Here is a 17,704-nt window from a genome sequence, read left to right on the forward strand (position 1 = left end):
AATGGATTTTAATAAAGCTTACCAAGTGTTTTGAAGAATCAAAAATATAACAAAGTACTTTGTTGACAGTCTATTATTTAAAGAAAATGTATTTTTTACTATTAAAAAAGTGATATTTACTAAACTTACATTTTACAAATATTATTTGCTTACTAAAAAAAATGCATTGAACTCACCAAATTCGCCTGTGGATTATTTGTAAACAAAATCCATACTTCTTTCTTTCCTCAAGAATAGTTTGATCACTGTCCAGTAGTATTTCTGGCATAAGTTTTAATTCGTTGTAGGGCTGAGAATGTCCGTTCGACCAAAGCAGTGGACATCGAAATAGTCATCGCCAAACATGTCAACATGTACAGCTGTCACATGCTCTTACCCAGATTTTGATGCTGAAGGAAATCAAAGATTTCAACAGGATTTTTGCCTTCAAAATCCGTCATGGCATACATTACAGTCCATTTTTCGATTTTTAGCCGGGACAGATCGAATAGTGTTCCGTGACTCTGTGACTGCGTTAAGCTGGAAAAAACTTGTTGGAAATTTTTCTGGTATATTTGAAACTGCTAAGGGTCAATCCAATCAAATGACACAAAAATGCTGACATCATTGTAAGCCAGCTAGATGGCGACAGTGACACTTACTCAAAATCTGATTGGTTAATGCAATTATTTCATTACCATTTTTCTTAAGATGAAGGCGCCTGCACTGTTCGTTCTGAAGGCCTAGGCACATTTCTTTGACCCTGGCAACACATGTCAGCCGCTGGCAGAAATATGATTGGATAAATGCTCTATCATAAATATACACTACTTGGAAGCAGTGCAGCTATGAAATGAAGATAATAGATACACATTCATGGAGGAATATGTTTAGATACTGTATAAATCAGTGATTCAGATAGTGTTTAGGCCAGCAGAGAAGGCTTTGGTGGTCCTGACGACTCACCACTGGTGTTAGATAGGATATTAGCCTGTTATTAACCCAAGCTGGTTATTTTGGAGGTAAATATGCCTGACCATTGAAGCCATGCTGGTTGACCATTTTCATTAATGCATTTGGCAGAGCCAACTGAACTACAGGAACACTAATGCAGACTTCAGTGTCCCTAACATACCTTATACTGGCAACCGAAAAATGTTTTAACTGGTCATTTAAGATGTCCTGGTTGTCTGAAGTTTAAAGCAAAGCTACTGTAATTTTTAACATTAAAGATCATGCCCTATTTTCTACCAGTGGAGGCTTTTGAGGAGGTATCGGACAGCCTTTGTGTCCCTCAGTACAACAGTGATGGAGAAGAGCGGGTGATTCTGTTCTTAAAGATGGGACCCAATAAAACCTTCAGTAAAGAGCTGGTTGGTAAGATCCGGGGGGCTATCAGAGTCGCTCTCTCTGCCCGCCATGTGCCAGCTTTGATACTGGAAACCAAGGACATCCCGGTGAGTGAAGTTGCACTCATTCTTTCTCCCCGTTTCTTCTTTTACTTCTGTTTGCTTTTCAACCATCTCATTTTATCAGTCTTATTGATTTTGCTTCTCCGTTCGTCTGCAGTACACAATCAGCGGTAAGAAAGTTGAAGTTGCAGTAAAGCAGGTGATAGCCGGTAAAGAGGTGACTCAGCGAGGAGCCTTCTCAAACCCAGACTCTTTGGACCTCTACAAGAACTTGCCTGAACTTCAGAACTTCTGATCATGAGAGAAAGGTACAAAATATCAGAATTCCTGACACCAGGGTCCGGCATTTCTAAAGCCCCTTCGGTAGGGTTCAGATTCCCCGGATACCTTTTGGACCATCTGCAGGACCTTTCAAAGCTCTGTAGGATTTAACTACCCGTTCAAACTTGGCTACCTAGTGGAACTGCTTAAATTTGTACATGTAATATTTCCACAAGAGAAGTGTAAGTCAGTTCCTCTTCAGTAGAAAGTGAAGAACGGCATTGAGATTTCCGAGAACTTGCATCTCTGTGAGACATTTTATCTGTTATTGATTCCAACAAATATTCTTTTCAAAGGACGCACCGCAGTCACAAACATTAAATGTCCGTCCCCTTTTCCAAATCATTTTTATCTTCAGCCATGTCAGTCCTGTATTTTAACTCCCCTTGACACTAATTTTGCTCATCTTTATGAGTCAAATGTATGTTACTGAATAATGTCAACTTCCATTATTTCCCAAAGCCTAACCACCTCTCTTGAAACTATGACTATGTTATAGGATTTTTTACCTATGTCCTGTTACTAAGTGAATCTGCTGTATTTTTCAACATGTCATCTCCAAATAAGATTTGATTGAATCTGATATAGCTCATGGACCTAAAAGGTGTACCTGTATTTTTACATGTATAGATTCAGTATGAGCTGCTTGTATTGTGTGTAAAACATAGTGTATGTCCATTAACAGTGACATTGTTTGTTCTCTTGTCTGATAAGCTTTATATTCGATGGGAAAAGTTTTTGTCAACATTTGAAGCTCATCTTTATAACTGGAGTACATTTGTCTGCCTGTCTTATCCATGTTCTTCCCATATTCCCAAACCTGTGAATCTCCTTTTTGCCGTCCATCACATGTAGGGTCAAGGCGTTGCCTATTATTGATTCCTCTGTTAACTTTTTTTTAATATCAACCCCAATATATATTTATCATCTGAACAGTGTTTACTCTCAGAAAACAGGTCAAAAATGGTCCCTGGCTGTTACTGGGCCTTTGCACCTAAAGAGGTCATATTAGTACCTCAGAACTACATCATGGTACTAAAGAGTGCACATTATTACCTTGAAGCGGTGCTTCCCAATCCTGGTCCTCGGGGACCCCTACCAAAAAGTCTCCTTATTTAAAACAACTGATTCAACTTATCAGCCTTCTTCCAAAATGGTAATCATGTCTCCCCAACAACCTGATGAGTTGAATCAGGTGTGTTAAATAAAAAGACATCTAAAACTTTTATGGGAGGGGGTGCCCGAGGACCAGGATTGGGAAGCACTGCCTTAAAGATACATTTTAGCTCCTCAAAGGTACATACTGTTACCAAATGTATGCATATCAGTACTTAAATGGTACAACTTGCAAACAGTATGAAGATTACTGCCCAGATAGGGACCATTTTTCTGACAGTGTACACATTTGAGAAAGCTGCGAGATTCTACAAATTAAAAAGCATGAAAACTTTAACAAATTATATCTAGATAGCCTCTTAAAAAGTAATTACATCCGAAAAATGCTTTGTATAAGAGTAAAAAAAAGTCTGGTGGTCAGTCTAAGTTTCTAAGATATGATTTAAAACCAGAATGGAAAGTATGAGATATAAACTGACTGTTTGACGCAGGGTTGCCAGGTTTTCACAGCAAAACCCCCCAATTGCTACTCGAAACTAGCCCAATCACGTTTCGAAAGGGGGTTCTCCAGTAAAAATCGTGTTCTGTGTTTTTGACCTTTTAGAATGTAATGATAATTTTTACAAGAATTAATAACTTCTATTGATATTGATATTGTTTTCTGTAGACAAATTGTAGTATGAGCTAAATATCACATTATTATAGCTTCAACTCGCAGACATGAAAAACAGCCCGCTGCAAACAGTTTTATTCCATTTTCGTTAAAACAATCCAGATAATTTTCTCACCACCATGTCATACAGAATGTTGATGTTTTTCTTTGTTCAGTCGAGAATAGGTTGTGTTTTTTGAGGAAAACATTCCAGGATTTTTCTCGTTTTAATTGACTTTAATGGACCCCAAAACTTTACAGTTTTAATGCAGTTTAAAATTGCAGTTTCGGGGGACTCTGGGCGATCTCAGGCGAGTCATGGGGGTCTTGTCTTGCGAGGCGATTGTCATTTTTGGCAAGAAAAATAGAGAATATGCACTTTTAAACCACAACTTATTCCTCCGGTCGTGTGACGCGCCAGCGCGACCTCACGTAATACGTTATCACGTCAAGAGGTCACGATGACGTCCCAGTGTTTACAAGTTTGGAGAAAGAGGACCGTTCCGACTTTGTTGTAGGTCGAATTATACGTATTAATGTCTTTGTGTCAGTGTCTAATGTGTGTTTCATATATGTAACACGTGACCTTTCGACGTCATTGCACAATTGCGTGGGGTCGCGCTGGTGCGTCGCAGGACCGGGGGAGGACGAGAATTTGTGGTTTGGAGGTGCATTTTTTTATTTTTCTTGCCAAAAATGACAGTCGTTTCGCTGGATGGGACCCTTGTGACTCGTTTGGGATCGTTTGGAGTCCTTTGAAGCTGCAATTTTAAACTGCATTAAAAATGTTGGGGTCCATTACAGTCCATTGAAATGGGAAGGTTCCTGGAATGTTTTCCTCGAAGGGCATGGTTTCTTCTCGACTGAACGGGGAGGGACATCAACATTTTGGATGACATGGTGGTGAGTAAATTGTCTGGATTTTTTTTAAGAAAATTGACTAATCCTCTAAAGTAGCCCAATTCTGCGGGAAAACCCAGGACTTGGCAACCCTGGTTAGACATGTTCTAGTTCAGTGCTTCACAATCCTGGTCATCAAGCACCCTCTTCCAAAATGTTGATGTTTCCTTATTTAAAACACCCGATTCAACCAATCAGCATCTTTCCAACATGGTAAACACGTCTCCCTAACAAGCTTTCAGGTGTGTTAAATAAGGAGACATCTAAATCTTTTTGGTAGGGGGTCCTCAATTACCAAGATTCGGAAACACTGCTCTAGTTTATAGAAATCATCAAAAAATGTGATTTGGATACAAAAATTGAATTTATAAAGGCACCTTAAAGCAAATGGATGGTTTTGGCTATAAAGCTGAAAGAAATGTTACGCTGCAGCCTCTCCAAAAGCCAAAAAGTATTTGGCATTTTAACAGTTTTAAACTAACTAATTTCGCATTAATTTTGTGTGTGATGCTATTTCAGCATTTGTTTACAACAGAGAAGCCCACAGGCTGTTATTTGAGCATTTCAGTTCGTTATGCATATTTTGGGCTGAAAGTCAACTTGTTTGGTGGAGGCGTGTGTGCATTTAAAATGGTTGTGTTTGGTTCAGGAAATGTCGTGTAATCTGGGTCATGTTGGGAAATAATTTTCAACTATAGTGAGGAAATCATGCAATTGACCTCAATGAGGGTCCCTTTTTAGCAGGCCTGAGGCCTGAGTTACAGACCACATGCTTTGGGAAGCGTTTTTAATATGAGATGGCGAGGTTGTGGAGCTCCTTTTCTTTCAAATTAAAAATATTGGTACAGATGGTAAGCAGTTGCTGCAGTCTGGTTTAGACGAGCAGGGGTGGGTCTGTTTCACCTCATGCCCACCCGTGTGCCACCATATGCCCCATCTCGGATCAGTTTTGCTCAATAAGCTACCAAATACCAAGTATGTTTATACGATTCATCCTCTTTAACCCTTTATTGACATGCAATGCACTAGAAATTATTTTTCCATACTCTCATCAATTCCATGAACGATGTCTGTTTCATTTTTATTATGATGTTATTTTTTCTTTTTGATACATGGAATACGGGAGGTAATTTAAGGTTTTGTTTGGGGTCCTTTATATTGTATTACATTAAATTAAATGTAATTGGTACAACTAGTAATCAAAAGGTGCTGCTGTCATAATGTACAAGCTTTTGAAATAATATTGCACATAGGTGAATGTGAATAATGGATACTAATATAGTTGAGAATATATTTGTGTAAATATATTATGACTATACATCAATGGACCACTTCAGCAGAGTCCACCGGGAACCTATTTAATGTATAAAGTTGCTTATTAATCTCTGTATAATTGAAAACTTACTGTATAATTAAAAAAAACGCTGAAGAACTCAATGTGATGTGCACTTATTTTATATTCAGGTGATTTTAACCCACTTTTGTTATAAAATAAAATCAGAGCATGATCATGCCGAATAAGGATCATCTCATTCTATTACCTCCGGAAACCGGTTGAAGGTTTATTTCTGTACACCCGGACACAAAGTAAAAATGAAGTGTACGTTTTTCGAAGCATGTCACAGCAGGAGTCCAGAAGACCTTTTGAAAATAAAAAGGACAGCGAGGCGCTTCGGTCGTCTCATTTCGAACCAGATTCATCTTTCCACCCTGATGTTTTCAATGTGATGATCAAAATGAAATCCTATTTCTGAAAGAGAGGGAGACCGGAGAGAGCAAGAGGCGGCCTGAACTTAAATGAGAGGTTTCAGAGATCAGACAACACCATCCCCATATGAATGCCGTCATTTGTAGTAGTAAAAGACGAGGCAAATTTGTGCAGGTTCAATTTTGAGGTACGTCGATGGAGGATGGGTCAGGTGCACAAGTGCGTCTGTGTGTGTGTGTGTGATGTATTGTCACCCGTCTTTCTCGACATGATTGAAACGTTCAGGCTTGTCTGTCTGCAAATTGCCTCCGCTCAACATGTAATCTGCCGACCGGCCGCTTGTATAGACCATTTTACATCTGAGCGCGAGTGTGTGTTTAAATGGAAGGGTAGGGGGTATTCATTTCGGAACAGAAGGAAGACAGCGGACAGGTTCTGATAGAGACATTAACACAGAGGGGTGGGTGGTGGGCTGATGTGGGATGTTCCTGCTTCCCATTAAGTCATCTATTAATATTTCTGGTTTCTGCGACAAACTACAGCATACTAAAAAATACTGGTGTGATGTGGTTTCTGATCATTAGCACAATGAAACATGCAATTATTTTTTAGAGATTTGCATTTATTGTTTATTTAAAATGTTTATAATTTTATAATAATGTGTTTGATAATAATACCATCTGTGCCAAAATCAGCCATGAATAAAGAATGGTACGAAAACATCTTTCAACAGCAACTTTTACCAACCATCCAAGAACAGTTTGGTGACGATCAATAAGGCAGTGGTTCTCAAACTGGGTGGCGGACCCCCTTGGGGGTGTGAGATGGTACGAGTGAGGCCCCAGTTTTACGACATTGGATAAAATACATTAATTTATCATACATTTTTTGCCATTAAACCTCAGATAAATAAGGCTACTAACCAACAGCACTACATTGTATAATGTTAATTCTAATGTCATGAATTTTATGAAATGAAAATAAACCTTATGCAAGGGACCCACATCCCAAAATATATAATTTATATTTGAAGAGTTTTGTTGCAAAACGAGATAACCACCATTTTTTAAATTGTTCAGAAATCTTGTTTTTTGGTTGTGCATTCCAATTAATTTCAATGCCACTGCAGTTGGTTTGTTTTGATTTAAACCTTCATAACTTAAAAAATACAGCTAAGTAGCACCATAAAACAAAATAATAACATGATAACATAATAATGTTTTGACAAAAATGTAAAAAAATGGATTTATCTCGTTTTGCAACGAAACTCTTCATTTATTCATAGATTTTTTGAATGCAAACATTTAAACTATTGAATAAATAGTAAGTTTGATATTATAAGGACAGCATATTATTTCCAAATAACTGGCTATAGTAGTTTTTTTTTTTAATGGGAAATGTCCTGAAAATCTGACTTTACGTGCTATAATTGGGTCCCAAGTGCTTCTATCAACCTAGAGAGTGAGAAAAATATCAACCCAGTAACTTAATTTTGGTAAACCATTCTGCAAGCATGTGTAAAAGAAGGGTATTGAAATTTGGCTCCCCTTGTGATGTCAGAATGGGATAATACCACCCTCAATCTGTACTATTCAACCACGGCACTGCCATTTAGTGCAGAGATCAGCTCATTTGCATTTAAAAGGACACATTCAAAAATGGCACATTCTGACGGAGCCGATGGTGTAGTGGGTAGCGCGCCGACATGTGGTGCTTCCGCAATTTCGGCGACCCGAGTTCGATTCCCGACTGAAATGTTTGATGACGTATGCGGTCGACCAACGCGACTTCCGGAGAACGAACCCGAAAACATGTTCGGGATGTGTCCGGCGGAACTGGCACGAATGGCCACCCTAGGTGTGTTTGATTAGGGTTGGAACTAAACTCTGCAGGACAGTGGCCCTCCAGGACCCAGGGTTCCCCACTCCTGCATTAATAGGTAGATTCATTACATAACCTCAGTTGTTGAGCTGCTGAATTAGTAATTTGGTAGTTTGTTTTTGTATTTCTGTCGGTAACGATTTGGTCTTCTAAAAGTGCTAACAACTTAGCAAGTTATTAACAACAAAATATCCACTTTCTTAGAATTACAGTACAGTACAGTACTAATCAAAGTAATGTACCCGATGTGATTTAATATAAGTAACAACAAATTTGCTGTTGCTGGCACACTTTGTAGACAAAAATAAAAACAATGCTTTAAAAAAGAAAAGAAAACAGAGTAGAAAGGGGGGTTGCAAAGGCAGTTCAACATTGCAAACTCCAGCATGTAAATCATTTTGGGGTCCCCAGACTGTCAAAAAGCACCGTCCTTTGGATGAGAAGTTAATCCGAGGTCCTGCCTCTCTGTGGTTGTTAAAAATCCTAGGATGTCTTTCGAAAAAGAGTAGTGGTGTGCCCCGGCATCCTGGCCAAACTTGCCCATTGGCCTACTAATCATCCTCTCATATACTAATTGGCTATATCACTCTGTCTCTTTTCCACTAATTTGGTGGGTGTTCTGGCACAATATGGCTGCCGTCGCATCATCCAGGTGGATGCTGCACGTTGGTTGTGGTTGAGAAGAATCCCCCTTTCATATGTTAAGGGCTTTGAGTGCTGCAGAAAAGCACTATATAAATTTTACGAATTGTAAATTAATTATCATCATCATCAGAAGCATTGCTATTTCAGGCTATATAGGCTTTGGGCAGGTGGTGTAGTTCATATGTCAGATAAAAGTAAAGCATTGCCAGATGTTACTTACACTGGATCCTTACGGTACAACAACAAGCATGTTATTGTCAATATCACATATGTACATGCATGCACATGGGGATGATTACTGTCAAACCATTTAGCTAACTTCAGATGGTTGTGGGTTAAGCTTAGGACGTAGGCCACTCGGAGGACCGCTGTGAGGGTACCATTTTAAATACAAAATATTAAAACTATGTTTTCAGAGGTCCAATGAGAGCTGTGTTTAACATGTAACCTGTCATGAAATAGGTCAGTAATGAAAGAAAAATAGTTTTTTTTGTTATGAGAATGTTGCCAATCTTCCTATAGTTACTTTTCTTGTGTACTTTCCAATTTGATTTTATTATGCAATTAAACCACTTACATCTAAAGACACCGGGAAATACCATTTACAAACCATTTGACTTCCATAAACGTTTTCAAGTCAAGAAGGAATGAAATGTGATTAGGAATTTATTGGATCATGAAAAGTGGAAGATCCTTGGAGCCAAGACTTAAATCCCAGTCTGCAGTCAATCAGTTTCGAAAAGGCCTTTTGACCGTAATGTGAAGGTTTATTTTTCAAACCAGTCTTCATTTAGTGGTATTGCCATAATCTAAAATTGACCACATTTAAAATACTTTGCTTTTCAAAATAATTTTCAATATTTAGAAATCTGCAAAACGTAAACTTTTTTGCCAATAAAAATTGTAGGTGGCCATATATTTGATTTCAGCAGTTTTGCCTTTTTTCAAATGAACCTTTTTTTGCCTTTCAACATCTTTTCACTGCTATCTGTTCATTTGATTTGTTGGAAAAGCTTAAATAAACGAAGTCGCCCTTTGCTGGTGGAATTGGGAAATGATTAGTAAATCCTCTTTGCTTTGGTGATGTTGCAGCTAGCAGCGTAATCCTCTCTGACAGACCTACGCATGGCAAAGCCAAGCTGCTGAGGCCACAAACCTTCAGACATTAACATACATGCACACTCGCTCATAAGTGTAGGTACCTGCAAAGAACTTCACTGTGCTACAGACCAACAAGCACCTACACACTATAAACTTCAACTGGAACCTAGTGATTTAAGAATTAGAAAAAATACTAAGGTTTACTAATAAAGTACTTATTAACCAATCAACTAACCAAAAATGATATTTTTAATAAAGAGGAAAGCAAATTAACCAACCAATCAACTTATCAACTAACCAACAGGAATGTTTGGTAATGAAGAAAGGGAACTAACTAACCAACCAATCAACAAACCAACATACCAACCAACCAATCAACTTATCAACTAAACAACAGGAATGTTTGATAATAAAGAAAAAATGGATCTAACTACCCAACCAATCAACAAACTAACATACCAACCAACCAACCAACAGGAATGTTTCATAATAAAGAGAAAATGGAATTAAACAATAACCAACCAAACAACCTTCAAGAATGTTCAACAATAAAGAGGAAATTTCATTAAATTACTAATCAACCAAACAGCAGGAATGTTTGATAATAAAATTGGAACTAACATATTAACCAACCAACCAACAAACCAACCAACCAACCAGCCAACATGATGATTGATACATAATGTTGCTAATAAAGAGAAAATTTAACTAAACAACTAACAACCAACAGGAATTTTTGATAATAATTGGAACAGGAAGAAATAACTAACTAACTAACTAACCAACAGGAATGTTTCATAATAAAGAGAAAATGGAACTAAACAATAACCAACCAACCAAACAACGTACAAGAATGTTCAGCAATAAAGAGGAAATTTAATTAAATAACTAATCAACCAAACAGCAGGAATGTTTGATAATAAAATTGGAACTAACGTATTAACTAACCAACCAACCAACATGATTATTGGTACGTACTTTTGATAATAAAGAGAAAATTTAACTAAATAACTAACAACCAACATGAATGTTTGATAATAATTGGAACAGGAAAGAAATAACTAACTAACCAAGCAATCATCAAAGCAACTTACCAACCAACTAATCAACTTATCAACTAACCAACATGAATGTTTGATAATAAAGAAAAAATGGATCTAACCAACCAACCAATCAACAAACTAACATACCAACCAATCAACAAACTAACATACCAACCAACCAACCAACCAACCAACAGGATTGTTTCACAATAAAGAGAAAATGGAAGTAAACAATAACCAACCAAACAACCTCCAAGAATGTTCAACAATAAAGAGGAAATTTAATTAAATAACGAATTAACTAAACCACAGGAATGTTTGATAATAAAATTGGAACTAACTTATTACTAACCAACCAACCAACCAACCAACATGATTATTGGTACATAATTTTGATAATAAAGAGAACGTTGAACTAAATAAATAACAACCAACAGGAAAGTTTAATAATAATTAGAACAGGAAACAAATAACTAACTAACTAACCAAAATGAATGTTTGATAAGAAAGAGGAAAGGGGACTACATATCTAAAACAACCAACTAACAGGATAATTTCATAATAAAGAGGAAAGGAAGCTAAATAACCAACCAAATAACATCGTTTGATAATAAAAAAATTGAACTAAATAACTAACAACCAACCAACAGAAATGTTTGATAATAACTGGAACAGGAAAGAAATAACTAACTAACCAACATGAATGTTTGAAATAGGAAAGGGAACTACATATCTAAAACAACCATCTAACAGGATAATTTCATAATAAAGAAGAAATGAAGCTAAATAACTAACTACAGCATTGTTTGATAATAAAGAGGAAAGGAAACTATATAACAAACAAGTCAACAGGAAAAAAGAGAGGGAACTAACTAACCAACCATATCAACCAACTATCTAGCAAAGTAAATGACGTACTAACTAGCTAACTTACCATTTTATCTTTTGATATGATATAGCTTGTATTGTAGATTAATTGCCTACTATATGCTCGTTTTATTCTCATTTGTATTAGAACAAGACTCTTTGGATGAAAAATTTCTGTAAATTATGCACATTTGTTGTAAGTAAACAATTAAATACAGCTCCTACTCATAGAAAATAGGCTTTAGTGATTGTAGTTTACAGACTAATAAATCAACCATAAGCTCTTTTATACTTGCACATACTGTATAAATGTAAACATGTCTGTTGTTCTCATGGCTGAGAAACAAGCACTGAAAACAAATAAAAAATGACATGCCACTTCAAACGTGTGCCAAGCCAGCGGATGTTAAAGCTCAATGACTGCGGAGCTTGTTCACAACATCAGCTGTAGCATTTGAATGTTTTCTTCTCACGCTGTGAGATTCTCTTTGTTTGCGGTCCAGCCGGGTGTTCTTGGAAGCATCGCTGAGGTGTTGCAGTTGTAAAACCGGCCTGGATTAGAAAGATAACATTCAGAGTCTTGTATGCCTCTTCAAACTGCTCACGAGGTTCTCGAGTGCGTTTTATATGCAAAGCAGTTTCTGCAAACGGTGTAGCCGTAGCGCATGCAGATGCATGCATACACAATGTATGCTAATAGCAAGGTTTAGATAGCACTCCTGGTTCATAAGAAACGGGATTTGGGTCAGGTAAATGCAGGACTTCAGGGTGAAGTTTGCTGTCTTATCATTTTATAGGGCGCTTTCCCGGACAGGGCTTAACCAACCAAAGTCCCAGACTAAAATGCATGTTTGAGCTGCCTTCATTTACAAAGACCTTGTACTAAAGTATCTTAAAGGGGCCATAACATGAGAATCTGACTTTTTCCATGTTTAAGTGCTATAATAGAGTCCCCAGTGCTTCTAACAACCTAGAAAAAGAACTCAGTAACTTAATTTTGGTAAACCATTGGATGATTCTCACGAAACCATTGAAACACCACGGCACTAATGATTTTAGCTTTAAAATGTGTAATATAGTAACATTAAAAAGCATCAGAATTAACACAATACTGTGTTCTACCTTGCACAATGTGTGATTTCAACATAAGAATTTATAATTGGAAATTTTATCTCATTTTCTGCTGAAATTCTCATTACCGCAATGTCTCCGGCTGTGTTTGAACATGCGTTATGTTGTAATTTAATCAAATTAACACAAAAATATTAAGAAAAAAAATAAATGCATGTTTTGCTAGACTACTTTAGATGACAGAAAAAATATTTACTGAATATTCATGTATAATAATAAGAGAAAAATTAGGAAAATGATGTGTCCATGCCTGATGTTCTCATCCTCCGCAACACTTTTTGAGAACAGTTTAAGCACACATACAGAATTTTAATAAAGTTTGATTTTGAGTGACCAAGCACATGGACCAGTTACTTCAAGATCATTTTTTACAGTTAATTTGAAATATTGTCTTGTCAGAATGCTTACACGACATTTTGATTATCATTACCGCAACAGATGCTTATTAAATGTTAATTTAATTAATAGAAGCATAATACTTTGATTTTAAATGCATGTGCAGAATCTCCAAATTATGTTCTTTCAGGTTTGTCATGTCATTTTGAAAATATGTCAGTGTTGATGTTTTCTGACTGTTGCGGTAATGAGATTTTTTAGGACAAATTTTTTAAATTATGTTACAAAAAGTGTTAAATGATAAGTAAAAGTTTTTAAATTAATGTTCCCATTTACTCCAGACTTTGTTTTTCAATGTCTGGTGGGAAAAAAAGTAAATTTAAGCAATTTTTACATTTTCATGCTTGACATTTTTAAAACCAAGTATTCGTGAGAATCACCCCATTATCTGCAAGCAAGGTCATTGAAATTTGGCTCCCCTTATGATGTCACAAGGGGAACTTATTATAAAGATACCACCGCCTTAATCTGCACTATCCAACCACGGCACTGGAAACAGCTGCCAGTAAAACTGTAATTTTTTCAGACATTTTTAACGGTGTGGTGCTGGATTAATCTTAACTCTGTTCGCGGATCCGCCCCTTTAGGTTTTAAATATTATATACAACATGCACGGTGGTTTATATATATAAATGATACCATTCTTATATTTCCTCTAGTATGAAAGAAAGATTATTGGAATTTTCCTCCCAACTTTGTGTTCTCCGAGACCCATTGGTGTGGAAACTCAGCACTGTCAGCCTTAATGAAGACATCTGGAGTTTTCACCCAAGGTTTCCACCATAACAAACCCCGCAGTCCCCGTGTCAATATTTCAGCCCAGAAAAGTACAGTAAGTACATAATTGGGTTTCTCTCAAATAATCTTTGGAAAAATTCACTCTAAAGTGTCAATCATTGTCCTTCAGGTGCGTTATGATCACCAAGAATGACAACATTGTGATTCAGCAGAGAGAGGGACATTTTAATTGGCCTAAAAATACGGGAGGTTGCGACTGTTTGGTCTTACCTGTGAAGATGTCGACAGCGTCCGCATGCTTGTTGTTTGCAGTAAATTGGCTGAAGCCGAGAGAAACGGACTGATTCATGATAGACTGATTCAGCTAAATTAGGTTTGGTGAGAACAACAACGAACATCTCTCAAAGCTGTATCTGCTGTATTTGTGATTTATGGGTAAAACAGGACTAGAGGACTAGTCCAATGCATAACAGAATTAAATCAATGAGCTCTGCATCTCTGAAGATAACACTAGGAAACAAATGGTGTGTGTGTGTGTCTGTTGTGATTTTGTCTCTGTCATGTTCTGTTCGGTTTCATGATCTAAGGAGACCTTCACTGAGTTGAGTTATGATACTGTAGTTCAAGACACATCTGTGATATGCTGTTGCGTTGCTAACTGAATCGATTTTGATGTGAGATGAGAAAAATTGATAGCACATCACATACATAATACGCCAGGCTGTTGTCACTTTTCTGTCGTACTTGTGTGTATATGAAAAACTAGCGTGCTGAGATTTTGAGGATATAAAACATACAGTATGAAGAATTGACAATACGCTTTAGTAAGCACCTACTTAAAGGAAAAAAAACATAGTTTTTCAATATTTTACTATGTTCTTACCTCAACTTAGCTGAATTAATACATACCTATCTTTTTTCAATGTGTGTTTTAATCTTTGTACAGCGCCTCATGAATATGTTAGCATTTAGCCTAGCCCCATTCATTCCTATGGCTCCAAACAGGGATGAATTTAGAAGCCACCAAGCACTTCCATGTTTTCTCTATTTAAAGACTGTTATGCTGCGTTTACACCAGCCGCGGTAGAGGCGTCAAGCGCGAGTGATTTCAATGTTGAGTCACTTGCCCCTCCCACAAGAAGCGGATTTCGCTTCTGACTAGTGATCGACCGCTATGGATTTTTTTAGTGCCGATTTTTGTTTCATCAGCCTTAGCCGATGACCGATACAGCCTGACGATTTTCTTGAGCCAATATTTGGGGCCGATACTGCTTTTTCTCACTCAATTTACATCATAAAAATGACACAATGATGCCAATTGTTACAAGTCTCAATTAAAAAAAGTAACATTTATTGAACTTAAAAACCTATATTTAACAATCAGCAAAAACAGGTGAGGGTGCTATGGAACCATGAACTGCACTCTCCACAATGACGAGGAACTATCAGCAAAGGATATTGATTTTTAGCACTTTACTACTACATATATATATGTATATATATATATATATATATATATATATATATATATGTATGTATATATATATATATATATATATAAAAAACCGCTTCGTACAGCTATGATCAGCCGATGGGCCGAGCTTTCGATGTTGTCATGGAAAGGTTGGTTGTTTTTAGTCACATGACCTGCAATCGCTTGCGGCTTCCAGCACTATGTCTGTAAATAATGGCGGAAAAAATCGGCGAACACAGCAGCCACATATCGGCCAATGCCGATACACATAAAACTCGCAAAACATCGGCCTGATATATCAGCCGGCCGATATATCGGTCTATCACTACTTCTGACACGCGTCAAATGCTTGCTTTTTCCGCGAGTCTACTTCGCGCGCGTCAAATGCATTCAAACTGTTCAAGCGGCAAACTAGGCGTGGTAGACGTGATTTTGATCTCAAACGTGGCTGGTGTAAACGCAGTATTACATGAGTAGTTACGCGGGTAAGTATGGTGGCACAAAATAAAACTTTTGTTTGGAGCCATAGAAATGAATGGGGTTAGGCTAAATGCTAACACATTCACGAAGCGCTGTACAAAGATTAAAAGTGCACGCATTGAAAAAAGATAGGTATGTATTAATTCATCTAAGTTGAGGTAAGAACATAGTAAAATATGGAAAAACTGTTTTGTTTTCCTTTAATGCACCTCCAATAAATTTTTTAAAAGATGAATTGTACGTTTCTTAAATTTTATATAATTGATTCTTGGTGGTACCCTTTCAAAAATAAAGGCTATAAAATGATTTGGTTTAATCAGTTTTTACACATATACCCTGTACTCGAGAAGTATTTTTATGCCTCATGTAAACAGTGACTTCATGCCTCTCCCAGTCTGTCCTCAAAATGGCCACCTGCACGGACCCCTCAGATGATCCCATTTATCCCATTAGGAATCCGAGCCATATTCGGTCTCGCGCTCTCAGACACACGGGAAACACTATATGTTGAATATTCATGACAACCTGCCACTTACCGGATGCTCGTCCAACAACTGACAGCCAGAGAGAAAACGTTTCCGTGCTCCGTGAAGACTGGGGTGTGTCTGCCGGGCTGAAATATTCCTGTGGGTGTTGTTGCATCCAAAAATGTCAGGGGCACATTTGGCTTGTAAAACTGAGCTTATTTTTGCTCAGACGTGGCAGCTTAATGGCTATTACCTGGATTAGATGGCAATCTGTGCGAGGAGGGAAACTGCAGACGAGCACAGATAACAGTAGAGAGATTTTAGTAAACACAAGCTTTTATTTAGGGCATCTTAAAATTAAAAAATGCGCTTTGCACAAATATTGCACTACAAAAATCATGCTGCCTTAAATTTTTAACAATAAAGTTGGCTTTACGAATTATTTTAACTTACTATGTATTTTTTATGTTTTTACTTTATTTTAAATCCTCAAATTAAGTTAAGCAATTTCAACTTATTTTTTAAAAAGCACCAATGGTCCGATTCACTTTTTACATTTTCTTTGCAAAAGGTACAAAGCAAACAATGACACGAGTTATCGTCTCCAACGTAAATCTCTTTTCTTGGACTACAACAAACACACAGATTGTAGGCAACAGTTTACTTCCTGGGATTGATGATGTGGACAAGACCGACATTATCATAATTCCTCCCGGTTCGGACTCATAGCCTGTAAGTTAACTTCTGTTAGCATTGGATTGTGACCGAATCTTTCAAACATGGTAAGGAGCGTCACTTTTCCAGCTGACATCAGAGGTATTCAGACCAATCACAATGTACAGATTAGCTGGCCAATCAGGGACACAGAGCTTTTCAAATTCGTGTGTTTCAGGAAGAGAGTGAAATCCGGAGCTACAAAAAAGTACGGTTTGTGGGAAATATTGTGTTTTTTAACCATTAACAAACACATTGTATTATACCAAATACACAAAATAGCGTTGTTTTTTAGCAATAAAATAGTCAAAAAAATTGTGTGTATTTTATTTTACTGATATAACACCAGGACTGCTTTAAAAAAAAAGCATCAGGGATGTTTTTCTAACAGTGAGGCTGTCAGGTGAGAGACAAGTGATGGGCTGTGGCCGTGCTTTTTATCCAGGTGTATGATACTGTAGCCCTATACTGTATAAATCTCCCATGCAATCCTCAGACCATCCCCTGCTTTGCCCATGCTGATAGTGTAATAATGATCAGTAAAACAGGCACCATCTGCCTGCGGCGTGTGGCACCCAGGTCATTACACCAGATGGCATGAACTGTGCCAGCTGATGTGATTGTGTTAATAAACAGAAGTTTATTAACTGTCCTCTACCTCTCTCTCTAACTCTCGGTT

At 37.2% G+C, this 17,704-nt stretch overlaps 1 protein-coding gene across 1 annotated transcript in view; it reads left to right on the forward strand.

Annotated features, from left to right (window-relative positions):
- The window catches only part of aacs (acetoacetyl-CoA synthetase), a 51,285-nt gene extending 45,468 nt beyond the window's left edge, over window positions 1-5,817 (forward strand). The window contains exons 17-18 of the mRNA XM_055198610.2: window positions 1,234-1,436; window positions 1,549-5,817. Coding sequence (XP_055054585.2) covers window positions 1,234-1,436; window positions 1,549-1,686 — 341 coding nt within the window. The 3' untranslated portion in view covers window positions 1,687-5,817. The remainder of the gene's footprint in view (window positions 1-1,233; window positions 1,437-1,548) is intronic.
- The last annotated feature ends 11,887 nt before the right edge of the window (window positions 5,818-17,704 follow it).

The sequence above is a fragment of the Misgurnus anguillicaudatus genome, chromosome 22, assembly GCF_027580225.2.
Source record: "Misgurnus anguillicaudatus chromosome 22, ASM2758022v2, whole genome shotgun sequence".
In the NCBI taxonomy this organism is placed as follows: domain Eukaryota; kingdom Metazoa; phylum Chordata; class Actinopteri; order Cypriniformes; family Cobitidae; genus Misgurnus; species Misgurnus anguillicaudatus.